This window comes from Amblyomma mixtum, chromosome 7 (genome assembly GCF_055824585.1).
Source record: "Amblyomma mixtum isolate Tamu chromosome 7, ASM5582458v1, whole genome shotgun sequence".
NCBI classification, from domain to species: domain Eukaryota; kingdom Metazoa; phylum Arthropoda; class Arachnida; order Ixodida; family Ixodidae; genus Amblyomma; species Amblyomma mixtum.
Window position 1 is genome coordinate 30,741,152 of NC_143018.1, and position 26,682 is coordinate 30,767,833.

At 49.7% G+C, this 26,682-nt stretch overlaps 1 protein-coding gene across 1 annotated transcript in view; it reads left to right on the forward strand.

Moving 5' to 3' along the window:
• Nucleotides 1-26,682, forward strand: part of LOC149335534 (calcium-activated chloride channel regulator 2-like) — a 45,044-nt gene that overhangs the window by 11,918 nt on the left and 6,444 nt on the right. The window contains exons 5-9 of the mRNA XM_089553958.1: nucleotides 674-801; nucleotides 13,683-13,797; nucleotides 16,233-16,451; nucleotides 21,672-21,948; nucleotides 22,832-23,005. Coding sequence (XP_089410084.1) covers nucleotides 674-801; nucleotides 13,683-13,797; nucleotides 16,233-16,451; nucleotides 21,672-21,948; nucleotides 22,832-23,005 — 913 coding nt within the window. The remainder of the gene's footprint in view (nucleotides 1-673; nucleotides 802-13,682; nucleotides 13,798-16,232; nucleotides 16,452-21,671; nucleotides 21,949-22,831; nucleotides 23,006-26,682) is intronic.

Consider the following 26,682-nt stretch of genomic DNA (forward strand, 5'->3'; position numbering starts at 1 on the left):
AGAGTAGCTACTTTTAAGATTGTTGGCAGAAATGTCGCCGGAATTCATATATTATTGATTAAGCCTAACCCATCATCAGTCATAAAATTCGAATACTGTCTGGACTGAAGAGGCTTCACCACACTGGAGCATTCCCACTGGCTGCAAGGAAGAGATTTCTCCATATCGATGTTACCAGACGCGAAGTGACGTCAGGAGAACGAAAATCACGCAACTTTCGGTAAATTAACTAAGAGCTGCTAATGCTATCTGATTCCCAACGCATAATGGATTGGGTGTCCCTGTTTATTTTTGTATGCATTGGGTGCCAGTGATAGAAAGGACAGTTTTTATTTTTGAGGGATTCAAACTTTCTTGACAGATTGTGACTTTGCTGCAAAACATCCTTGCCTGACGCCATGGCTGCTCACCCCATCTTACATTTTCTTCTTGCGCTTTTACATGCCGTTTTCTCTCTCCCTAAATCAAGGTTAGCCAACGAGAGCAACTTTATGGTGAACCTGCCTACTCTCCTGTTCCTCTTTCACTCTCTCAGTGATAATCGCTTCCCGCTGAGATAGATAAGCTTCGCTTCCTCTGCCTGAGACCTCGCGTTCATAAAGTTTTTACCGCCTCTTCTTTGAAACATCTCCCCACACGTTTCCGTGCATCGACCCACTCTCCCCCGTTACAGGTCAGCCAGTTCTGTGACAGGATGGACGGGCCCCGACCCCACTACCCGTTCGCCCCGAACAAGCAGAACTACCTCTGCAATCAACGGTCCACTTGGGATGTCATCAGCAAACACGACGACTTCAAGAAGTGAGATGGGGGGGGGGTTCTAGACGCTGCCGGTCACTGGGGATTGCAGCAGTAGTTAACCACAGGAATACCAGTAATAATATTCACAACTGCTTCCAAGATTCCCTCAGTGATTCTGAGAAAGCTATGGTGTGTCTACGCAAGCCACTTTCACTTTTATACAGGTATTCCAGAAGCTGACCAGGCTACTTTCAAAATATATAAACGTCGTGACATTTGTAGAAACCACGGTATTAATGATCATGCATCGTTTCCTTTGAGTACTGTTAGTTCCATAAAAAAGGAGAACTTATTCAGCATGAATATATTGTTTGTTGGGTTAAAAAGTTTTTAACAGCAAGCAAACTAATCCATGTATGAAAACTTAATGAAACACATGTTGCAGAGCTACAAAAAATTCAACTACGTTTCAATTATGTTAAAAAATCAGTTATGCTTAAGTCACAACATCATGTAAAGGACAAAAAAAACAAGTATCCACATTAAATCCTCGACTATACTACCGCATGCCTTCCTTAGCGACCGAGTGAGTTGACGTTGCCGGTTATGAGTTTTATTATCCAAGAAGTTTCTTCAGTTTCTGTCTTCGACGCAATAACTGGAGTATTTTTTGTCTGCGGCACTGAGTAGCTTGTGGTTTCGAAATACGCACATGCTGCGGCGTGCAGAAAGAAACAACTGGCAGAGAGACAAAGCATCCTAAAAACCTTGTAGGTAAAGTACGGTTATTCTTAAAGCACTCTCTCTGTCCTTCATGGTGATTCGGAAGAGAAAGAATTGAAGGAAGACATACACGGATTCTTGGCCGAAACAACAGAAGTTCATGTCGTGTTGAGAATGAGCAAGTAGTATGGTGATTCGCGAAACGAAGGTGTAAAACAAAAGTCCCCACGGGAGACGAGATTGATATATTGCACCCCTAGTGTGTAACTAACTCGAACAAAAAATAAAAAAATGACCGCTTACTTATAGACCCCTGGAATCGACTTGCGCTATTAATTTTGTGCCTATACTAGGGGTTCTCGTCTGGAGATGTTTAGTTGAAGCCAGCGACATCACAGCAAAAATTTAAGACTCTCATTAGAAGCCTTAAAATGGCACTAAAAGAAATTTAGTACCCTTATCCAGATTTATGTTTAGTAAAATTGGTTTCTAATGCCTCTATTCTGCCACTTTGATTTGTCTGGTTGCGAAAAGCGATTTTATATTGCTACGAAAGTTCCTTAAAAAATTTCCCGCCTATGACGTCTGTGCAGCAAATGAACTCAATGACCACCGTTTTGAGGTCATTTTGAAGTGAATAAGTGAATCACGGTGTAGCTTAGCCAAGTTGTATTCACAACCATAAGACGTTTGTGGACAAACCGCAGTTTACTTGCCAATATGGCCGGTGGTAGTAGAGTAGTAGAGCAGTAGAAGAGTAGAGCAGTAGAGTAGCACAGTAGCAGTAGTAGAGTTGTAGAGTAGAAGTGCTAAAGTTTGTGTTTAGCCTGCTTGGCTCATGGGTTTGCTTTGCAGGGTCGTCGGCAAGTCTGACGACGATATTAGATTCAGTTTAAGCTCTGATTGGGGATAAGCTGATCTGATCTGCTCGCACCGCAGATGGAAGTTGACCAAGAACACGATGTGCAATGCACAGCGCGAGTGTGTGTTGCAGTTTAACGCGAAGCGCGATCTGCTGCGGTTATAGCACAGTGCTCTCGTGCAGGTGCTGGCGAAGCTGTTCAGTTCGCGCCTCCGTTGGTTCGAAACTTTGTCGCGCCATTATTTTTTTTTATATCTGCATGGGCGGTTGTTATGCTAGGTTTGGCCAAGGTCACCTTCAGGGCCAAGGTTCACAGAAACTCTGTGTTCTCTTTTATTTCGCTAGAGAAGGTCTAAACTGTCCTTGACTTATGGTAGGTGAACGCTTATGGTGAACGCGATATATTTAGTGTTTCTCTTGCCGCCGTTCATGAACGCACGTGAGGGCCGACATAAACGACAGTATTTCGCACCCGCTGCATTAAACTCCGGACTCGATTTGCATAATGTTCCGCACAAAGCAGGCATCTAACACGCAGTAGTAATTGTTCTGGCACACGCCGGCGCCTAACCTCACGCCTCTTTTCGAGCCCTTTCCTGTGTTCATCGCTGGTTTCGCGGGCGCTCGATTATCGAGGATCTTCCCGTATCTGCTCTAAGCGCCCTACTTACTCAGCCTTCGCTGCGCATCAGTGCTGGCAACTCTATGAACCTGCTGTGGGCGCGGTTGATTCGCATCGACCTGCTTCGCTAAGTATCGGCGGCACTTGGCGCCTGCCCGTCGATTTTTAAGGCGAAATCCTTTAATGGCTCATTCTCCCGTCCGCTCGGCGTTACATCCAGCGCCTGGGGTGACTCAGCAACGAGCGCAGCTGCCAAAATGTGACGTCATCAAATGCATGACGGGTGTCCACCGAGATATGTGAGACAGTTACTGCGTAATTTCCTTTCCTCCTTTACAATTTTCATTTTCTTCATTAGAGCCCCTCTTTCTCTCTTCTTTCGCTCCCACTTCCTTCCTTCTTGTGCGGTGCGGTTCAGGTGTCCACCGAGATGACATAGAATTACTGTGCCATTTCCTTTCCTAAAAAACCGTTGCATTCAAAGGGCAATGCATCGCGCCGAACAGGTGTTGGCGTTCCTTGGACTCGCTCGCGGGAGAGTTCCCGTACCTGCATTTCGCATACTCAACTCCCTCGCCGCCCACCCGCCACGCCACGTGGAGCTGATATGGGTGCCTGGCCACTCAGGGAATCCCGGGAACGTGGCCGCCAGCGCTTTAGCCCGAAATTCTCTCAACCGGGTACCGGCGGCCTCCGATCTGTGGTTTTCGCGGGAGTGCATGCACTCATTCAGTGAAATGACGCAGGCCTGCAAAGCCGAGCGTTGACTCTACCCCCCACCCCATCCCTCCCTCGACAATTACCATCAGACACTTTGGAGGCGACTCCAAACACACACTTTACCCTCCCCTTATATACGCTCGCGGCATCCCCAAGTCCACACAAACCCCTCCTGTACCCTCTGCCACTACCCCAATCCCACTCTCGACCATATCCTTTTCCTCTGCCCGGCGGACCCTCCCCCGCGGGGCCTGGAGCACCTTACCACTTGGGAGGCTTGGGAGACCCTACTAACCCTACTGCGCTTCGAGGACCCGGCCAAGCAAGCCATCGCTGTAGGCCGGGCTGCCAGCGTCATGAGCCTCCGGGACATGAACGTTTGAGTGCAGTGGGGCCGTGCGGGGGCCCAAGGACCTACCTGTCCCAAACTCCCCAGTTTCAAATAGTTTTCACCACCACCATCAAGCAGCGCTAAAACACGCTGTCTCCGTCCCACTCCTAAATGCGAAGCTTAAGCACCATTAAGTATCAGTTAAGTAGTAGTTAGTCATTAATCAGTAATTTTTTAATAACTAATTAATTAGTGAATAATTATGTGTAACGTCATCCAGTGGTGACGTCACCAGTGCCACTGAGGCACTAATAAAATTACGAGGAACTTCAGCGGCTATAGTAGTGAAAGGCGAAGAAAGCCTGAGTGCTGCATTCTGCTACGCGACTGTTCACTTTACATTCTGTTGGTGCATTAACTGCCAATTAATGACGCTTAATCTTTGCCTTTAGGAATGAATGAAAAATTTATTGTAGAAGGTTGTAAGGGTTCTTTCTCGCAGCGTAGGTGGAGCCCTCAGTCAAGGGCCCCACCGGCCTTTGCAGTCTTGCGAGCCCTGCCGATCAGCTTGAGCTGCTCTTCAGGCTTCGAGCTGGACAGCGCAGCCTCCCACTGCTCCGGTGTCGGTGTGTTGTTTATCGGCGCTGCCTGCATTTTCTGACAGGCCCATGTAACGTGGTAAAGCGTTGGGTGTTCACCGCATAGCGGGCATTTGTTGGCATGTGTGGAAGGATAGATTTTGCTGAGTAAACTCAGATTGGGGTATGTATTAGTCTGCAGTTGTCTCCAGGCAACCGACTGCTCTCTACTAAGGTCTTTGTGGGGAGGAGGGTAGGTCCTCCGGAGGGCTCGTTGAGTTGTGGCTCCATACCGTCTAGTGACTGCGTCCAGTTCCCCTTCGGTGCGCGCCTCCCGGTTGGCGTATGCTCGGGCGTTGGCGTCCGCACATTGGTTCCCTTTGACAGCCCCATGGCCTGGTGTCCACGTGATGACGCATCTCGTAAAGGTGATTGTCCTCGCCTTATGTGAATGGCTGCAGTAGATATGCGTCCACTGTTGTATCTTTTGCATGCCTCTTGCGAGTCTGTAATGATGTGAGCATGGCGCTCGTCACTCTTCTGGGTGATGGCGAGTGCAATTGCTGCTTCCTCAGCCTCGAGGATGTTGTTCCCAAGCAGCACAAGTAGTTTGCCCAGTATTGGAAACGTATTGGCAAATTCCGGCCCTACAAAGGACCACAGTGAAACCATCCATTTGCAATATTGGGCCGATTCCCTGTGCTGATTGGGTTGGTTTTTATCGAAGCGCAGTTGATTTCCCTGAGCTGGTGATCCACGACGCTGGCTACAGAGCCGTATCGGTGTCTGTATGTGGTTGCGTCAACGTATAGTACGTCTTTTGCCCCGGCGAAGCTTCTTTCGTGGAATTCGGATCTTGCCTTTCTTCTTGCCTTATGTATATCTCGATGCATGTTTTTCGGAATCGGACTCAATCTCAATGATCCTGCTGAATTAATTTGGAACGCTCGCTGTGCTATTGATTTCTTTCAAAGCGTCCCTCATGCCCAGCAACCGCAGCGTGTTTCTGCCTGTTTCGGAGAGCATCAGTCTTGTTTTCTGCGCGAGAAGGTGGGCCTCGATATGTTCTTGTAATATGTTGTTTATGCCCAGATTAAGGAATTTCTCCGTCGAAGTGTTGACCGGCACTCCGAGAACGCATTTGTATACTTTTCTAAGAATTGCCTCTAACTGCTCCTTTTCTTGCTCGAGCGGTGTTTGGTAGGGGACGCCGTATAAGATCCTGCTAACCACGAGGGCCTGTACTAGCCTACATGTGTCTTCCTCCTTCATACCTCTTCTTCTGTTGGAAATTCTTGCAATCATCCTGGTGATCTGTGCTGTAATATTTGCTAGCTGTCTGATCGTGTGATAAATACGACGGTTGCTTTTGATCCACATGCCGAGGATCCTAACTTTCGATACTTCCGGAACCTTCGTTTACCCTATGTGGATATCTATGGAGTTTTGCAGATCATACCCTTGTCTGTAGACTCTGAGCACCTCGGATTTTTCAGGGGAGCATGCAAGTCCACAGTGTCGGGCGTATGCGTTGACCGCGTCTGCTGCTCGCTGAAGAAGCTCTTGTTTTTCTCCTAAAGATCCCCTGGTCACCCAGATTGTGATATCATCTGCGTAGATGGCGTGCCTGATTCCTTCAATTTCTTCGAGCGCCCTTTCTAAACCAATCATTGCAATATTAAAAAGCATAGGTGATAGCACAGAGCCTTGCGGTGTTGCTTTTTTGGGGGTGTTGAAGGTGTCAGGCCTGATGCCTCTTATTCCAATGGTAGCGGTTCGGTTACTCAGAAAGGCTTCCATATAGTTGAATAATCTCTGCCCACAACCCAGTTTGCTGAGCCCCTCCAGCACAGCCCTGTGACTGGCGTTGTCGAAGGCCGCTTTAAGATTGAGAGCGAACAAGATGTTTTCTCCATATTTTGGGACGGTAGTAAGCACCTCCTCCTTGATCTGCAGGAGAGCATCTTGTGTTGATAGGTATTTTCGAAATCCAAACATACTGTGCGGCATGAGTTCGTAGTCCTCAAGGTGGGCCTGCAACCTCTGATGCACAACTCTCTCGTGCACTTTTCCCAAGCATGACGTTAAGAAAATGGGTCTAAGATTTTCCAGGTTTGGAGCCTTTCCGGACTTCGGAATCATTACTATTTCCGCATGTCGCCAGTCGTCCGGAAGGGTCCCCTGTTCACAGTGTTTATTGACGAATTCCGTGAATCTTTTGATTGAATTGGCATCCAGATTCCTTATCATGGCATTGGTGATGCCATCCTTCCCCGGTGTTGCGTTCCTTGTGGCGGACATCACAGCGTGTCTGACTTCTATTGTAAGGGTTATCACAAAATGAACAAGGGAGGGGAAAACCTCAGGTTGCTAGAGCCAACGTTTCGACAAGGGGACTTGTCTTCGTCTGGGCAAAGCGTTCATCATTGGCAGGGATTATATAGGGCCTTCGCTCCGAGGAGGAAGGCCCCGGGGGTGGGGAAGGAAAGTGGTGTGGGAGGGGATGCGTGTCAGGAAGGGGAGGGAGGTGAATCATCATTCGCTAGGCTGCAATAGTGCAACAACGTATATCCGGGGGGTATGCAATGAACAAAAGGCTTTGAAGGGGCTGCGACGGGGGGGGCGAGGCGCTGGGTGAACCTGCAAAACTCAGATAAAAGGATTAAGGGGTTCGTCCAGAGCGGGATTCGCTTCGCCCGTGTATGCCAAGCAGCTGTGGTGGTTGTGGTGGTGAAAACATTTATTAAGAATGAACAGGAGATATGTTTGGATCAGCCCGTAAGGGACCGATCCTCACAAACACTAGGTGGAGGTTCCTAGTATGGGAACCCAGTGGCAGTGGCTGCTGCCCGGGCGCGCCCGACTAAGGCATGTTGGGCCTGTAGGTCGTGGCAGCTGAGCAGGGTGGCCTTCTAGTCATCTCGGGTTGGGTTGGGGATGGGGGGAATAGCGGGGTTGGAGGGGCAGGCCCACACCATGTGATAGGTGTAAGAATACACGGCACTACAGTGTGGGCAGATGCCGCCAAAGGAGGGGTCAAAATGTTTTAGCGCTGCCGGGCACAGCAATGTATCGGTGAGAAGGCGGAGAAGGAGCCGCTTATCCGCTTTCTTCAGGCCTTTACATGGGCTAGGGTGAAGGCGATGACAATTTTGATATGTTGTAATATCTTTGAATGCACAGACCGGATTAAAATCGGGTTCCTGATCGGATGGGGAGGAGAAAACAGCCCGGTGAGAGAGCACGCGGGCGGCTGCGACTGCTGCCTCGTTTCCTGCCAACCCCAGATGAGCAGGGGCCCATATAAGGTAACGGTGTGCGGGGTCCGTATCCCGTATGCAATTTTGGTAGATTCGATAGGCTAGAAAGGGAGTGCAGCCTTGTTCGACGTTCCGACAGGCCCCTCGCGAGTCGGTGATTATGTATTTTGAATCGGAATGTGAGGCCACGAGAGCAATCGCGACCTCTTCTGCTTGTGTTGCACTGCTGGCTCGGAAGGTAAGGCCGTTAACTGTGTTGCTGTTGTGAACTACCACCGCCGTGTACCATCCCCCGTGGTGAGGACCGGAGGCGTCCACGTAGTATACACCTCTTTTGTTGCCATATGTCAGGCTAGCGCTTCTGCTCGTGCCAGGCGCCGACCATTATGGTCTTCGTGTGACATGTTTGCTGGAAGAGGCCGCACATGGAGGGCACGTCTCCACAGTTCTGGGATGCAAAACCTGTCTTCCATTGGAGGGGTGTGTTGGATATGGAGTCGAGCAAGAAGGCGGCGGCCGACTCCTTTAGCGACAAGCGCGTGTACTGGTTTGTAAGGTGCGCCTCCCGGAGCTCCCGGAAAGTATTCACCACCCCTAGAGCCATAAGCCGGCTGTTTGAAGTAGTGATGGGGAGGTGAAGGGCACGCTTAATAATTTTGCGAAGTATGACCTCAAGCGCATCCTCCTCTTGTTTTCGTAGGTGGAGATAAGGAGTCGAATAGAAAATTCGACTGGTTTCAAAGGCGTTTGCCAGCCGCAAGGCATCCTTACTTCGTAACCCCCCGCGATTGTTGGCAACCCGGCGGATCATGCAGCCCACCTGGTCCCCCACCTTACGGAGTTTGGCCAATGAAGTGTCTGGCCGTCTGTGTTTGTGGATGTAGAGTCCTAGTACCCGTACCTCGTCACTTTCGCGTATGGGACCACTCTCAAGAGAAAGAGAGATTTTAGTTGTGCACTTCTGTGAGCGGCGGAGATGCACAAATTCCGATTTTTGAGGGTAACATTGAAGACAGCAGCGACGGGCTTAACGGTCTACTATCGTCACCGCTGTTTGCAGGCTGGTTTCAATGTCCCTTGTGCTACCCTGCGTGGCCCACAGGGTGATGTCATCGGCGTACAGGGCGTGCTGCACGCCGGCAACTCCCTCCAGCAGTGCCGGCAGGTGCATCATAGCCAAATTGTAGAGCAGCGGGGAAAGTACCGCCCCTTGGGGGTTTCCCCGCGTGCCGAGTTGGTAGGGACCATGCTCTGTACCTTGTATTCGGATGTAGGATTGACGATCCATTAAAAATTGGCTTAGGTATCGGAATGTGTTGAGGCCACTGTCGGTCTGGCTTAGGTTCGTGAGTATGATCTCGTGTGTTGCATTGTCAAATGCCCCTTTAAGATCCAAGGCGAGTACTACCCGGTAATTATGGGGACATTCGAGGGGGTCAAGGATTTCCCGATTAAGTTGCAGGAGGACATCCTGTGCGGATCTGTGTGGGCGGAATCCGAATATGGTGCTCGCAAAAACACGTTTCTTTTCAAGACATGCTGATAACCGATCCCGCACCATCGTCTCCATTAGTTTGCCCACAGAAGTGGTGAGAGAGATGGGGCGAGGGTTATGTGTGTCAACTGGTTCGCTTGCTCTAGCAATAAAAGTGACTAGAGCCGTTCTCCAGTCGATTGGCAGGCGGGGTGTCCCCGCGCCAAATTGCATTGATGTAGGTGAGGAGGGACTGGTATGCCAAGTCGAGCAGGTTCGTGAAAAGCTTGCCAGTGACCTTATCCCTTCCTGGCGCAGTGCCCCGATGGAAAGGTTGATTCAGCTCCGTGTTCTCTTCGCCTGCGTGAGAGTACCCACATCCAAGGCTGTCTTGGGCTGTGCACAAATACCGGTCCCGAAATTTCTGTGCCAGTTGAGTTGTGAGGCCGTGGAAAGCGCGCATGGCTCGCTGCAAATGTTTTTGTGTTTCGGTTCGTGTTTGAGTAGGGTCGATTAGGGCTCGAAAGAGACGCCACGTGTTGCGGCTGGACATTTGTCGAGCGGCCGTGTTGCATCTATTCCTCCAGTTGGAGTCGGCGAGTTGGTCCGCGTACTTTGCCGCTTTCTGGGTAAGCTCGGCAATTCGAGCTTTAAGCTTTCTATTGTGTTTCTGGCGTCGCCAACGGCGGACGAGACTGCGACGGGCTTGCTGGATGCAGTGGTGGCTACCGAGGGTCTCCTCAGTGTTGAGCCAATCTGCGTGTCGTATGCTGCGAGTTAAGGTGAAGTCCTGACTCGTATCCCGTCTCATTGAGTTTCCTAGCCCTGTTGAGTGGACGGGGTCCATGTGGAGGGTGATGCCCAACGTGAACGCAAGTTCCACCAGCTTACGTGCGCGCGACCCCTCCTTGCAATACCCGCACTGCTGATTGGGAGCGTTAAAGTCGCCCCCAATCAGCAGGGCATCACGACCCGCTCTCTTAGCGCACGGCTAAAGAGCTCCGCAAAAGTCACTCGCATGAGTTTGGGAGAGCAGTACACGTTGAGTATATGCAACGACGGGTCGCTGCGGCGCAGTGGGAGGACAGTCACCATTACATAGAAATACTCGAGCTGGAGGTCGAGATCGACTAGGTTGGCTGCGTAGGCTTTGTGAACAAGAAGACAAGATGAGGGATCCTGTTGGAACGTCGTGTAATTTGAAAGTGTGGCGCCCAGGCCTCCCTCCTGGGGTGCAACCGCGGCTAGTAGGGACTGTAAAGTTTCAAGGTAGAAGCGGAAATTGGCCCGCTTAGGGCGGTCTTTAAAGCCTCTACAGTTGGAATGTATTATTCAAGTTGACATGGCTGAATTCGAGATGGCGGGACGGCTCTACAGTTCCAATGTATTATTTAATTTGACATGGCCGAATTGGAGATGGCGGAACAACTTTGATTAAGGTGTCTCGTCATGATTTCAAATTTTTAGGGGTGGGGAGGAGGGCCTGGCTGCCCCAGAGCCACATACATGCGCCATCAAGGGGGTGATGACGGAAGGAGCGGGGCAGCGGTCCTCGTTGCCCGAATCAATAATCAGACGGTTGAATTTTGAAGGATGGGATACGTCCCTAATGGGCCCCGTCTGACGGAGAGGCGCGAGTGTTCCGAGATGTGTTTTGAGAGGTTAAGCAATTTAGAGGTTAAGCGGTCCTCGGGAGCCGTGTTTTCTCTCAAGAGCCCGGGCCCGCGCTTGTCGTCTGTTTTTGCGCATGTCGGTGTCCATGTTGCGGGGGAGCGGGCAGACCCAGAGCATTTGGCTTCACTCTCCTGGGATACGCTCCGGCTTTTCTGGAGTGCAATCGTGTTCGATGTGTAAGCGGTTAAGCAGGCGGCGCCCGGGGCCCATCTGCATGAGCCGTGGGTATTGGTGTACGTGGTGGGCCTCCCGCAGCTCCTGGTAGGAGTTTAGCACCCCCAATGTCTTGAGTTTGCCATCCGATGTAGCCACCGGGAGATCCAGGGCTCACTTAGAGTTGCCTTGCGGATGATCGTGTCTATTTGCGCGTCGTCTTTCTTAGCAGTGCGAAGGTACGGCACGGCGTAGAGGATCCGGCAAGTCACGAAGGCATAGACGAGCCGAAGCGCGTCCTTGCAGCGCAGACCGCCCCGCTTGTGGGAAACGCGGCGGATCATGCGCCCTACCTGTTCGCCATAGTTTCGCAATAATGGAGAGAGAGAAAAAAAAAAACTTTATTGTAAAAGGAATTCGGGGCACGCCTCAAGGTCTCCGCACGGCCCCACTGCACTCAAGTGTTTATGTTCCTAAGGTCCATAACACTGGCAGTCCGGCCGTTGGCGATGGTCTGCACGGCCGGGTCCTCCCTAGCACAGCAGGGGTTCCCAGTCCTCCCAGGTCTTGAGGTTCTCTAGGTCTCGCGGGGGAGGGTTCGCCGGGCAGAGTAAAAGGATGTGGAGGGAAGAGGCGAACGGTTGTGGGCATAGGGCGCATGCCGGATTGGGGAAGGAGGGATGATAGTGGGCTAGGGTAAGGGGTGTGGGGAGAGAGTGTGTCTGTAGTCTGCGCCAGTGTTGCTTGTTTGTTATCTAGGGAGGGGTGCGGGGAGGGGGGGGTAGAGCTGGCGTGAGGCTCTGTAGGCCTGTGTCAGCTCGTTGAATGAGTTCATGCGCTCTTTCACCAATCCCCGATCCGAGGCCACCTGAGCCCGGTTTAAAGAACCTCGGGCTAAAAGGTTGGCGGCCTCGTTTCCGGGATTCCCAGAGTGCGCAGGCACCCACATCAGCTCCACTTGGCGGGGTTTGGGTGCATCGGGCGTGTCAGTATGCCAAAAGCAGGGACATGGAGTCGGCCTCAAGCAAAATTTAGAATCGCAGTTTTATAGTCACTTAAAGTGTACCGGGCTTCCGTGCGGGTAATAGCAAGTGCAATGGCGGCTTCCTATGCAGCCTCTTGAGAGGTGTCTGGAGTGAGAGGTAGTGTGAGAAGGGTGGATAAAGAGGAGTCCTCCTCAAGTGCTGTCGCTTCATCACCCATGCAGGCAGCGTCCAACGATACGGCGTCCTGCTGAGAGCCGTACGCTCGATGGATTGCCTTCGCACGGGATCTGCGGCGCTGCTCATGGTGGGACGGGTGCATATTCCTCGGGAGCGGCCTGATGAGGAGCTCCCAATGAAGGGTTCTAGGGATGGCGAGGAGGGTTGGGTCGTTGGCCGGAATTCTGATTCCGAGGGAGTCCAGGATATACAGACCTGTGGAGGTTTGTGTGAGCCTGATGTATTGGTGCTGCCAGTGGGCCTCCACCAGTTCCCCGATCGTGATGTGGAGTCCCAGGCCCAGTAAACTGTCTGTGGGTGCGTTGAGGGGAAGATGAAGTGCTACTTTCAGGTTCAAATCTTTGGGGAATGAACAGGCCCAGAAACCAGACCTCCTCCACCTCTCTAACAGGACCTCATGAGGGGGGATGTATATTGCTGCCCTATCCTTTGGGTTCGCTCTGACATGCAGACGCTCTGATTTTGCTGGAGCACATTGGAGCCCACAGTCAATAGCTTACGCATCGGCTATGGAAGCGGCCTGCTGAAGGCGGTCCTCCATGTCCCCAAGGCTCCTCTCGGTAGCCCAAATTGTAATTAGAGGCAAAGCTTAACATCTTAACCATATAAAAGTGACACAAGCAGCAACACCACGCTTAAGGCTTTCGCCTCAAGGCACTTTAGGTCAACAAAGTATCCCCTGAATTTTTTGTAAAGGAGCTCCTCTTCTGTGGTTCATGGTGGCCTGCGAGAGCGCATCCCTTGTGACTCGACGTTTTATTCAACTTCGGTACAGGAGGTCTGCCCAATGGACTCTCGCTCGTCGAGCGAGCTCTTGCAAGCTGAGCATTGACCGGCCACATGTGCGCATGCGCGGTGCACGCGATGTTCTCAGCGCCATAACGAGTCCGGATACAACGCGAAATCTCAGATAGCAAAAAATCAATAAAAACGCACCACATTAAAACACACAACTTTATGATCAAGCAGTCAACTATTGTATCCCGACTACGCAATCGAGAGGCGCGTGGGAACGTTTAGGTATTTTATGAATTAGGCGCCGATGTGAAAACAAGTTTCGTTATTTAGCGCGGCCTGCTTTCCAACATATTGCTTGTACCTTTAGACTTGTCAATGATATCAGAGGAAATTAAAAAAAAGGCTGCAATGCAAAAGTGCAACCCAGGATCAGAGTTCCATGGACATGACAAACTATTTCTTAAAGACGCCTGCCGGATTGTTGCGGCTCTTAAAATTCTTTGCAATCGTCCCAAATTTTTAAACGCGCCACTCAGCACGGTGAGGAAGGAAAGAATCAATGCGAATTCTTTTCTTATTACAGCCTCCCAAGGCCGGACATATCCAAGCGAATCGAGGTGGCGTTCGATGAAGCACAACCGGACAACAACCTCACCGTGCCCGTTGCGCTGGCGCTGGACATTTCAAAAAGCATGAAGGTGACCACTTAATTTTGGCGGTCATTTCGTTGTGTGTGAAGAGATACATGGCGCCCTGTGAGGATGATACACGCGCAAAGCCTATTTGTGCGTGAGAAAAAACTGCCCAATAGCTGCCCGTTCACTCGCTTTCAATCCGGCTGCTGGGGCAGGATGGCGATTATATGGAGGAGCTCTTGTACGAGTCACTTAACATCAGCTCGACTTCTGACGTCATAGTCACAGTTTGGCTGCTGACACCGGCAGCGGAATTCCTCATGCTGGCCGACGTTTGCCAATGTCTTGAGCATATTCTGACAGTGAGCAAAGAAGCGCAGAGGGCTCCACTTCTGCCCTGTACTGTCAGTCTCCAGTACGCATGCGCGGTCTCCCTGCGCTATCGGTGCGTGGGCACTGGCACTGACGTCGTGCGGTAGCAGTGACAGCGCTAGCCAGAACGGTCGTAGGCTGACGCTCTGACGGCTAAACGGTGGCGTGGCTTTAGTTCTGGTTCTGAAGAGGAGCCCAAAGTAATAAAATTGTTATGCTATCCTGGCTAAAGGTAACCCACCGTTTCACCGTACGGGCACGTCGTGAGCTATCGTTAGTGCAATAATTCAGGGACGGGGTCGACAGAAGCATACAGACAGGGTGCCGAAATAACCAGCGGGAATTCGGCGCCTGTGATTCAGCGCCCTCTCTATAGTCCGTGCATATTCAGTGATGTTTAGCTAATGCCAGACCTACTCGGCCAAGCGTGTACTTTGAGACAGGCGTGTATGAAAATCCCGCTACTAGCCGTGTGCTCGTGTACGAAATCTGTCCATTCGCTATTCGGGACGGCTTCCGTTTATTTCTTTATTTTTATAAATGATTTTATTTTATTTTTATAAATATGACTTTTCTGCATAGAGACTTGCTCCGTGTCGTTCTCTCTTGAAGTTTCTTAGTACTTTTGGCGCTAGGAACTAGACTGACGAGGGGTGCATGACAACTGGAATATTTCGTCTTTTAAGAAGAAAGCCTTTAATGCCTCATTATTGTTGACAGAAGACTGACAGCAGAAGCTTGTCAGCAGAGGTGTCACGCTTTTGGCAGGTGTCCACCGAGATATGTGAGACAGTTACTGCGTCATTTCCTTTCCTCGAAAAGTTTTCCTTTTCTTCCTTTCACTCTTCTTTCTCTCCCACTTCCTCCCTTCCTGTACGGTGCGGTTCAGGTGTCCACCGAGATGACAAAGAATTACTGCGCCATTTCCTTTCCTCAAAAAGCGTTGCGTTCATAGGGCAAATCATCGCGCCGAACGGGTGGTGGCGTTCGGTGGACTCCCTGGCAGCCATACAGCACGCTGTCGCGTTCCATCCCCAACAGCGAAGCTTACGCGTCATTAATTAGCAGTTAATTAGTACTTAGGCAGTAATCAACATTAACAATTATTCAGTAATTTGTGATTACTTAGTAAGTATAGTCAGTAATTATGTGTGACGTCATGCAGTGGTGTCATCACCAGTGCCACAGAGGCAGCAAAAGTGGTGCCGAAAACGCTTTCGCTCCTACGCCCTTTCGACGGTAAAAGTGCCTCGAATTTTTTCGCTCGGAAGCGCGCGTGTGTGGTGCGCGTTGTTCGTGCGCGTTGTTTGTGCGCGGGTTCTTGTGAACGGGTTTTTGTGCGCGGTTTTCAACCCGGCGTGCTTCCCCCGCGTATGGACCCACTAGAACTTTCTTGGACACTTTTTGTTTTTGGACACTTACGTTCCCTGTGAGTGTGTGTGCATAGGGCGACATCAGTTGCCGCAATGTATCTTTGTTTTTGTAGAGGGACGGATTTCCCTTTTTGATGGAGAGTCCAAATAAACTTCTCTTATGTGTGTACCATCTTATTCAGCTTTCATCGTAAAGTATTACTATCGTACTTTACCATCTTATTCAGCTTCATTTTTTTTTGTCTTTTCATGTTAATGGACCAAAAAATATGGTAAACGACTTTATGTAAAGACGAATTCTTTTTTTTTTTGTTATCCCACATCAAATTTACCTTTCACACAAATTCTATATTTGTAAACGCTCGCGAAATCGAGTTTCTCGGTATAGGCCTGTACAGCTCTCACTCTTTAGGAGACGCATGTTCCATGTTATTTAACATATGTCTGTTGCAGATATACAGCCCTAAGACCTTTAACAAATTGGCCGGTTACAAAGTAAGAGAGATCTAGTCTGCTGATGATGAAGCCGAGCGTTTGAAAGTTCTTCGTTCTATAGATGGGCGCCGCGAACTAATTTGCCGTCGGCTTCTAACATATGGTTTTCTCGTGTCCACCTGTACAGAATACTCGCTAAGCATCGCTGCACATTCTTTTGCTTCTTGTTTTTTTCTTCATGTATGAGTGACGTATACTTCCACTTCCGAGACTGACTGCTTCCAGTTAATTCTTCGCGATGGTCTCTTCCCCCAATAGCTAGTGGATGCCGACGAAGAGTTCACGAGTTCGCTTGAGCGGAAGTTCCAAGTGGACGCCGCTGTCGGAACCTCGATGGTGGTGTACGTGAAGCGAAAAAGCCCTGGCAACATGCGAATCCACGCCAGCCTCATTGACCCCAGCGGGAAGCCGTGCCAAGGTTGCCATGAAACGGCGAACAGAGAAGAAGTAGCCATCGCCATACCGACTCCGGCAATGGTAAGTGGCCGCTTAAATCTGTACGCTCTTGAACAGTTCGACATTTCGTAGAAGACTCCATTAATTGGAGCAAGTTGCCCATCAGTGCTGCGTATACGAGCCACATCGATATACGGTGGCCACGTCGCGAGCTGATCCGTTGCCTAGCAACCGCCGCAGCTGGCAGCGCCGGGCGCCAGATGGCGCGGCGGGCGTCAGAGGAGGAGCCGGTGAAACCGCGTGGCAACAGTAGAGGAGGAGCCAGCGTTGCATCGTATATATAGAATGGGCGGCTTGGTAGGATTCGTCGGCAGATATTGAGACTCGGAGAGACTGAAAGAAGCCAAGCTTCCTTCGGTACGAAACCAGGAGCAAGCAGCGAGCCCAGGAGACGGAGGATGAACGAGCCGCACGCCTCGAGAAGCGTCGTAAGTACGACGCGCCCATGAGAGTGGATTCAGATAAAGAACGCCGGAGTCTGCGTCTACCTTAAGGAAGGAACACCCGCCAATCCGTTGCCTACCGTAGCAGTTCCCAACGGTGAATCGTGTGCCGTCCGGCTGGTAGAAAGTGGTGGGGCCGTTGAAGCGGTGTACGTGTCACCAAGCAACTCTATCCGGGAAACCATTGAAATAGTGGCAACCTGTATATCCAAGCGTCGAATTGCCGAGAAACTGCGTGTCGTGGCAGGAGACTTTAACAGGACGCCAGACTCGATTAACGTTCCATTTAAAGATAATTTATTAGAATACAACAACCGGATCTGGGGTGGGCGTCCCCTCCCTCCCGAATTGAAAACGTCACTTGTGACGTTTATCCTTAAAACTGGTAAGGCCGTGAATACGGACAACCTGAGGCCCATATCACTGACCTCATGTGCGGGCAAGCTTATGGAGACGATGGTACGGGATCGCCTCTCTCCATACCTGGAGAGTAGGGGCTTCTTTGCAGTCACCATGTTCGGGTTTCGCCCCCACATGTCTTCACAGGACGTCTTTCTCCAGCTGCACAGGGATGTAATACGACCCACAACTATGCAACACAATGACAAAGCCATCCTCGCCCTTCATCTGAAAGGGGCTTTCGACAGTGTTATACACGGAAGCATCCTGGCAAACGTGAGCTCTACCGATTGTGGGGCTAGGGCCTACGCGTATGTAAGAGATTTCTTGACTAATCGCCAGCCCTTTCTTCGGATTTAGGGCGAGGAATACGGCCCTTACACGATGGGAACACGGGGTGCCCCTGAGTGAGCGGTAATAACATAGCCATGATGCGCCTCCCAAGCCAACTGGCCCGGGTGGAAGGCATTCAACAGGCGTTATATGCAGATTACATTAATTTGGACCACTGAGGGGAGCCTTTGGGGCACCACAGACTCAGACCGGGCTCCATCATTGAGAAACTCAAGAGAGTAGGCGAACAGGTAGGGCGCATGAACCGAAGCGTTTCCAACAAGCGGGTCAGTCTGCGGGGCAGGGACGCGCTTCGGCTCGTCTATGCCTTCCTGACTAGCCGGATCCTCTACGCCGTGCCATATCTCCGCACTACTAAGCAAGACGAGGCGCGAATAGACGCCATCATCCGCAAGGCAACTAAGCGAGCCCTGGATCTCCCAGTGGCTACTTCTAATGCCAAACTCATGGCATTGGGCGTGCTAAACTCCTACCAGGAGCTGCGGGAGGCCCACCTCGTGAACCAATACACGCGGCTCATGCAGACGGCCCCTGGGCGCCGCCTGTTAAACCGCTTTCACATCCAACACGACTGCACTCCAGAGGAGGCGGAGCGTATCCCAGTACTGTGGCGCCATACTCTCTGGGTCTCCCCGCTCCCCCGTAACATGGACACCGACATGCATGAAAACAGACTATGGCGGGCTCGGGCTCTTGAGAGATAACACGGCTCCCGACCCGGTGTATATTATGTAGACTTAGCAGCGCCATCGCCCACGGGATTTTATACGCCCGCTGTCGTTCACCAGGAAATCCACGTTGATGGACTCTCCTTTCGAGCCCCGAGTACAATGCGAGCCGAGGAAGTAGCGATAGCACTTGCTGCCGCTCACGCCAATTCGAGACTCATCATCACGGTCTCCCGAAAAACATGTAATCATCACATGGCAGGGAAGCCCCCTCTCCCTTAGCCGCTTGTATTCTAAGACGGACTGCCACTGATCCAACACCGAAAAGAATCATTTGGGCTCATGACCACCAGGGCTTCGATGTAATGAGGCCGCTGACACGGCTGTCCGTGCGCTTCCTCACCGGGCTCCTCGTCCCAGCTCTTCTGGCTCGGAGACTAACCAGCCGCTGCTGCGGTTCAGGGAGATAATAACGCATTATAGCGACAACCACCGCAGTTTCCTGGCCCCTGCAAAGGGGCTGGAAAGATGGGGGAGCGAACTTTAAGGCGTATGCAGACAGGTACTCTACTCTGTCCTGCAATATTACGATCGAACACGGTTGGGCGATGCCCGCACTGTGGGGAGACCTGTGATATCTTCCAGAGAGGCATGGGAGACTGCCCTCCTTAACTACTCTTCGTTTGAGTCCCTAAGGGCTCTGGTGAAACGGGCGAGAGACGGGGCATTGTCATGCGGTGTACCGGACTAGGGACGCCGACCATGCAGCGGGGCCACTCTGTGGCTCCCAAACTCTATTTCATGAAATAGTTTTCACCACCACCACCCAACATGCAGACTACCCTTTGGGGAGCCACGATCGACCTGGTTTACCAGAGATAAACCTTGGCCTCGAAGTCCTCTGTCGGAGCCATTGATACGGCTGCTTGCTACTTCAACGACCATCGGGCCGTTTTTGTGGCAATTGAAAAACAACGAGATGAAGACTTTGAAAATAAATGCGTTACATTTTACAAATGTATAGTATTTAATGTAACCATAACTTAACGATAGGTAACAGCAAAACCTAAACATTGAGACGTTCCAAGCTAAACGATACATATGTAACCTTGGAGATAACCAAGCTAAACGATAAGGTTAACCGTACCTCTCGCTACGCACATCCAGGCATAACTGAGTTAAGCTATGGCCGTTTCTTTTTCTTGTTATATATCGCTTTATTTTTGGGATCAAAACCAGTATTTTTAGATACCAAATAAATAGAGGGATCTAGAAAAAAGACAACCACATGTTGCCGGTGGGATTCGCACCCCATTTCCTCCGCATGTCGCGTACGGTGCTCTACCGACTAATCGAAATACTATGGTGTAATACTGTGGTGTAATACTATGGTGTGTATAATGAACGTAAATAATGACTTTTTTTGCTGGGATGGCTTAGCTGATGTAAATTAGGAGATGTAATAAGCAAGATGAGAAGGCCGGACTTCGGTGGGCGGATGAGGAAGAATTTCAGCAAGATGGAGGGAAAATGGTAGCTGAGAATGTTTGCTCTTGCGGCATTTGGGAAAACAATAAAAGAACCCCCCCTCCCCCCCCCCCCCCCCCCCCCGCGCCCAGCTTGTCTAACGATGGGTGCTATGAATGTTATCTTTTGGCCGGGAATTGTCTCTCTAAGCTTTTTTGCGTCACATAATGTCTATAGGGGTCTTACTAGTATTGTGAAAGGGTTGAAGGTATGCTTATTATATAGAAGGTTTATCCCAAGGTCGTCTAAAAGTTTGGAGGTGGTTTCTGTTGCGAAATGTGGTAATTGTCTAGTGTTCTGTGTGTTTTGAAAAGGAGCGTATTTTTTTTTTAATTCTGAATCATAGTGTTGGGTATTGTGCTAATTGTCATTCGTTAAGATGGTTTCAGATACATGGCATTTTAGTTTAAGAAGGAAAGTGAAGTGGCATTAATGACCAATTAAATTTGGAAATTGAATCAACTGGAAAGGTAAGTATACTACTTAAATCAGTGCGCTGGGGAATTTTTGCAGTTATAGGAGTCTAATTCGGTTACTGGTTAAAGGGGCTTTATTAATGTTCAGGCCGTTTAACCTGCACGCACAACACACACTTACACAAACACGCACGCACGCACGCACACGCACACGCACGCACAGATGATGGTTGTAAGGTATATACAGGGTGTTTCACCTAAGACTTTACGCAAGGTTTATAAATAGTCGCTTTGAGTTAAGAGAGCGCTTTTTTCGCCATACCTTTGTCAGCCGTGTAGTGGATCTTAATACATCTCAAACGTGCTAGTCAGATAGCTAGGTAACTAATATTCAGTAGCTAACCTTTTAACTAATACTGTTGGGATCCTTACTTTATAAATCCGTGTACCCCACGGTAAGTAGTATCCATATTACTTTTAACAAATGAGAAAACGCAGCTGCCCTCTGTTCTGCGGCACATCAAATTTTGGCTCTTTCCACCAGTTACGTCAAGTGCAGAGGTCGCTTTGCCTGCATGCTTCTCAAAACCGCATCTTTTTTGACCCGATGCAGCCAAAATTTGTTGACACACAGCGCCAAGGGTAACTGCTTTTTCGAAATTCTACAAACTCGTATGGATATTACTTGGGGTGGGCTACGCGTCCGTCAAAATTAATCAGCCTAACAATAATAGTTAAAGAGATTACTCAACATTAGTTAAACCAGGTCTTTGCTGAATACTAATCTACTATACCGCTGGCAATAATGCTACAGTTAAGAAATCGCTCTTTAAGCTAAATTGTGTCAAGTCTGAGGTGACACATATTTGTACATCCTTCCAGATCCTCATGTTTGAGCCACCAGCCGTATGCACCTGGGTGCTACCCCCTACAAATTTCAGGTTTCTGCCTCGTGCTGTCATTGACGCACTTTCTTTGTGTTTATCTGTTGGCTCTCACTCCGATATCCTTTTTGGAATTTACCTTGTTCCCTTCCTTTCCATGGCCTCCAGACTTCCTAGCTGCCACCTGTCCAAGCCTGCTTGACCTACTCTTCGTTCACTGCCCACGCAAGTGCAGGCCGCATCCACGTGACTCGCGCGGGAATTTCCGCCATAGCAGTTTCCGATCACGGTGTCCGCCATTATTTCTCCCATTTCTACGCCTAGATGAAGGGTGTTCACACGTGACAATAGTGTGGAGTTTTCTTCTTCAACTCTGTCGAAATATGCACTTAATGTGCAACACCTGCAGATAAACTGCCCGGAAAAAAGGTCTCCGGATGCAAGGTCCGCTCTGAAAGCGCGCTCTAATAAAAAATTTCCCCAGCATTACAAAGCATGACAAAGCAACCAGCATTACAAATCCTTACTCAAACTTTTTTGCGTCTACAAGGTTGGTACCTGGACACTGCACGTGACGAGTCCCTCCCCGGCCCCAGTGAAGGTCAACGTCGGGGTCGAGACGGAACCAAGGAACTACGACGACGAGCAGTTACGAGTCCACTGCGAGATGGACAGAGAAGTGGTGAACAGGTTCAACGAAGCGATCGTCTATGTGAAGGTCACCAAGGGCAAGAAGGCGGTTATCGACGCCGTGGTCATCGCCACAGTAAAGCGCCCGAACAACGATCCGCAGGCGATAAAGATCCGCCTTCGTGACGACGGACTATGTAAGAGCTATTGCTAGGTATGGTAAGAAACATTAGAGCCTACTCCACAGTGTAACTGTAACACTGGCTAAAAAGCTGGACTTGCCTCATAAAACAAGGGCTGTGTTCGGACCTTGTCCTGCGTGTTTTTGTCTCCCTTGTTTGTGTTGAGCCACACAAGAAAGTCGAAGGGATTACCAAACACCTGAACCTACCCTATATCAAAACTTGAAGGGTACAGATCAAACGGACAGATCAAAAGAGAATGCGAGACTCTCGAATTTCTTTTTCTTTATATGGCAATGGTTTTCGGTAAATATCTAATAATTGATTCTGAAAAGCCGGAGGCACGTGATGCGGGTCATTTCTCGTAACCAGACACTGAATATCGTGATCCATCAGAAATTCGCTGTGACGTCCGTTACGTTGGTGTTTCCTGTATTCCCGTCTTCCTGCCTTTCTTCCTTTCTTTCTTTCTTTCTTTCTTTCTTTCTTTCTTTCTTTCTTTCTTTCTTTCTTTCTTTCTTTCTTTCCTTCTTTCTTTCTTTCTTTCTTCCTTCCTTTCTTTCTTTCTTTCTTTCTTTCCTTCTTTCTTTCTTTCTTTCTTTCTTTCTCTCTTTCTTTCTTTCTTTCCTTTCTTTCTTTCTTTCTTTCTTCTTTCTTTCTTTCTTTCTTTCTTCCTTTCTTTCTTTCTTTCTTTCTTTGCTTCTTCCTTTCTTTCTTTCTATCTTTCTTTCTCTCTTTCTTTCTCTCTTTCTTTCTTTCTTTCTTCCTCGTTCTCTTTCTCATCGATTTGCTCTTTCTCTCTCTCTTTATTTCTTCCCGACTGTCGCTTTCTTTCCATCCTTCTTGCTTGCATTCTATCGCTTTCGGTCATCATGTGTATTTCCTTACTTTTTCCCAGTACCCGACATTCGCCAATATGATGGCACCTACAGCGGCTACTTCTGCCAGTTCATAGGCAAAGGACGATACACCGTCACGGCGGAGGTCACAAACCAGAATACGACTCGTGTACCGTACCCAACGGAGGACTCGGATGACATGATCGTATTTAGAGTCATTGATCCTGATTCGGGTGAGTTTCCATGTACTCGGCACATTTGCCCTCTCAGACACTCGCATAACCTCCACTCGTACTAACGAGTCAACCCCTGTCCTAGGTGTAATCACGCGGGCTGCCCCCGAGGAACAGGAGATGCACCGTTATTCGAGCACAATGCAACTCTGAGCGAATGCCTACATTGCTGACTCTCAAATGCAGAGGTGCGGTGTAAATTAAAACACCAAAGGTGGCGTAATGTAACGTCGCTTATCTTTCGTATATATCGAATCTTTATTCCCAAGCCTCGACGAAAGGCTGGTGCTTTTAATAGCAGTAGAGCATCGCTGCTTGAGCTAAGCACGAAAGGCGAGAACGTTCTGAATAGAATAGATATGGAATAAGTTTGTCTCGTTATCAAGGCAGTCTCTTCATCATTAGGCCTTGTTGTGGGCCAGGTTTTGGGGTTGCGGCTAGGCAGAACGACGGTCCAGACGACGCCCGTTCCCACCACCAAGGCAGGAGCGCCGCTCAGCGAAGGAGTTCGAAGGTGGGAAAAGGGGACTGAATTTGTTTACATTTTTACAATGGTCCGGATCAGAAATTTGGTCCTCGACCGCATTCGACATCGAGTATCATAGCGTGCTTCTTCCCTAACTTCCCTAGGTTGATCACGCCGTCGTCAGGGTGGGATTGACCAGAAACTTTCACTCGTGCGCAAAAACACCGCAGCCCCGCACTTGTGAACACGCCCCGTCAAGTGTTGAGCCTGGGAGAGGAGAATCCCTTCGAGGTAAAGAAGACTGCGGAATGCAACGTTCTCGGACCCGCGGACGGGTTCCACGGGCTGCCGTGAACTGTCCGTCGGGAGAAATCCGTCGCGAAAGGGGGGCAATGCGAGGTCGGGAAAAGGCTTCCGGAAGCAGTCCTTTGTTCTTCGGGACGTTCTCGTAGGTTACGGAAATCTCCCGCCAGCCCGCCGCGGTGCTCGGTGCGCAGAAGAGCCACCGAAACGAGGTAACGTCCGCCGGCCTGACGTCTCCCCGCACTTGAGCCGACCCCGGAGAACTGGGCGCTTTTGGGTTCAGTTGTTCTTTTGGGTACTGCACGGAGACCCAACAAAGTGCGTTGCCCTCGCTTCACAGTCAATCCGACATGGCTTGAGGGAAACGTCGTCGAGTGGACAGGGGTTTCTCGGAACCATAAAGGAGAAACATGGGTGCTGGCTGCTTCCTGCTGACGCCGTTCTTAACAGCCTGGAGAATAATGGGGGTCTCCAGCGGCGACCGGTGTCGAAGCTTGTTCCGCTTCCTTTACCTTCTAAATGAATTCAATAAATAGGAATCAGTTTAATGACAGCGCTTGGTTCGTGCAGCCTGTCTCACATATATGTCGCCTGGCGAATTTCACAGCTGTAATAGGTGTGTTCGCTCGAGTGCGGGGCTGTAGGGGGCGCGTGTGTCACTAAGACGCACTAATGCATATGTAAAAGCTAGGGGGAGTAATACGGCTGCAACAGCCATTTCTAACTGCCAGGTGGGCGTATAACTAATGCCATTGTTGAGATTTTCGTTCTTCTTTGCTTTTAAAGGGACAACTTTACTAACAGGTAATTTGAGTTCGATTTCTCTATGTGATTGGACTCAACGCGGAGGCTACGAGGTTTTTGCGTTGGGCTACTTATCCCAACATGGCCAAATCAGGACACGGCTGCGGGGCAGCATTTGGATGGAGGCAGAATTGCAAAAAACCTGAATACTCTGCGGTGCGAGGGCCCCTCAGAAACCCCCACGTGGTATAAAATATTCGGTTGCGATCCTCTACGGCTTCGCCCATATAAACCGTGTGTCGCACTGCGGCGTCAAACGCCGCGCTCCTACAAAGATTATTTCGTTAAATTCCTGCCTACTTTACAACGAATCTGAAGCATCCGTCGCATGGCGATATGCCCCGGCTTGTGCATGAGAGTTTCAGTTCATTTGGTCTCATGTGAAAATCGGCTTGGCCAAAGTAATTGCTCCGGTCATTTTAGTTAGAATAAAAAGGTGCAGATATCTCACACTGCGCTAATGCGCTGGTTTAATCTCCTGACATGGGTTCTCAATCCTGGAACGCTCCAGTGATAGCCGAGTACACCAACTGTTGAGCGGACTGTATGCAACGGCAAGCAGTCCGAGTGGTGCGCGCTATTGGCCACAGTGGCGAACGGATAATCCGGCTGGAATCAAATGCATAGAAAATGTACTGTCCCCGAGGGCTCGAAGGTCGGTGTAACCGCCGTCCAGTGGTCTGTTCCAAACAAAAATACAGATAAAAAATAGATGTCAAGACACTATATGCACTCGTATTCGAATACGGGTAGGGGTTGTGTGCCACCACCATTATGCAATACCAACAAGGTGAATACCCGATCTGGCACAGCTTCCGTATCATTCATGAACGCACCATTAACTTCCGTTTCCAGAAACACATCCTACATGAAGTTAGAGATTACCATCTACCGCAAATCACCTTCTTATGCATCATGGTATGCATCTTATGTATCCTCACAAACTATACATGCTTAGCATTAAAGGTCCCCAATGTGACTAATATCGAATGATTTGGGCAGTCTCACCTTCCCTTCCGCGAAAACCTTGGCACTAAAGCACCAAATAAACCTGATATTTTTAAAGCGGTAGCTTCACTTCTAGAGGTCTCGGGATGAGACTGCCGTGCGTTGCTGGTGACCTTGAAGGCTCAGCCAAGGTCAATCCTTCAGTTTATAAGTTTGTGGAACGGGTGGATGGTCAGTGATCATACCAAAGGTCAAGCAATTGGGCATGTCAAGGTCAAGTGAAGGTCAAGGCGGGGCTGTCATGGTCGTTTCAAGGTCAATTCAACGTCGAGCCGGGGACGTCAAGGTCAACCAAAATTACATCTTATGATCGACCATTGGCTTGCAGAACAGACTAAACGCGACGTTTACTTGATACGGCGTGACGTCAGGCCATCTTCAACTGAATACATCACGGTAGCAGCAGCGGCGTGCCTAGGAATAAGTCCGTGTACACGTGCTAGGCCGTCACGTCATGGCCTCCTAAAGCGAATACATAACGGAAGGAGCAGCGGCGCGCCAGGCACGAAGTGCACATGTGGTGTTCACGTGCTAGGCCGTACGATCAAGTGTTCAGGAGAGCATTAAAAATTAACTTTGCTTTAGCTTTGGTTAAATATTGAGACGCGGTACCTCCACGCTATAACATCGTAACAACACTTTGCAAGGCTAAACCAACGTGACGCTAACGTTTCTCACTCTGCTTAAACAAAGCTAGAGCACCGCTAATTTTTTTTTTTCCAAGCTCGATTTTTACTTTGCACAAGTAAGGATTTCGTTCTTCTGGTAAAGCTTTCACACAAGTGCAGACGTTTACCCTTCTCTGCCAAAGAACTCTTGTTTTGATTTGTTTGGCTTGGTTTTTGGGGTTTATAACGTCCCAAAGTGACTCAGGCTATGAGAGACGCCGTAGCGAAGGGCTCCGGAAATAACCACCAAGTGGGCTTCATTGTGTGCACCGCACAGTGCGCGGGCATCTAGAATTTCGCCTCTATCGAAATTCAATCGCCACAGCCGGGATCGAACCCGAATCATTCGCGTTATCAGGTGACCACCATAACCACTGAGCCACCGCAGCGAAGGTATTGGTTTCTTTCAGCTTGTCGCTGAAAGCGCT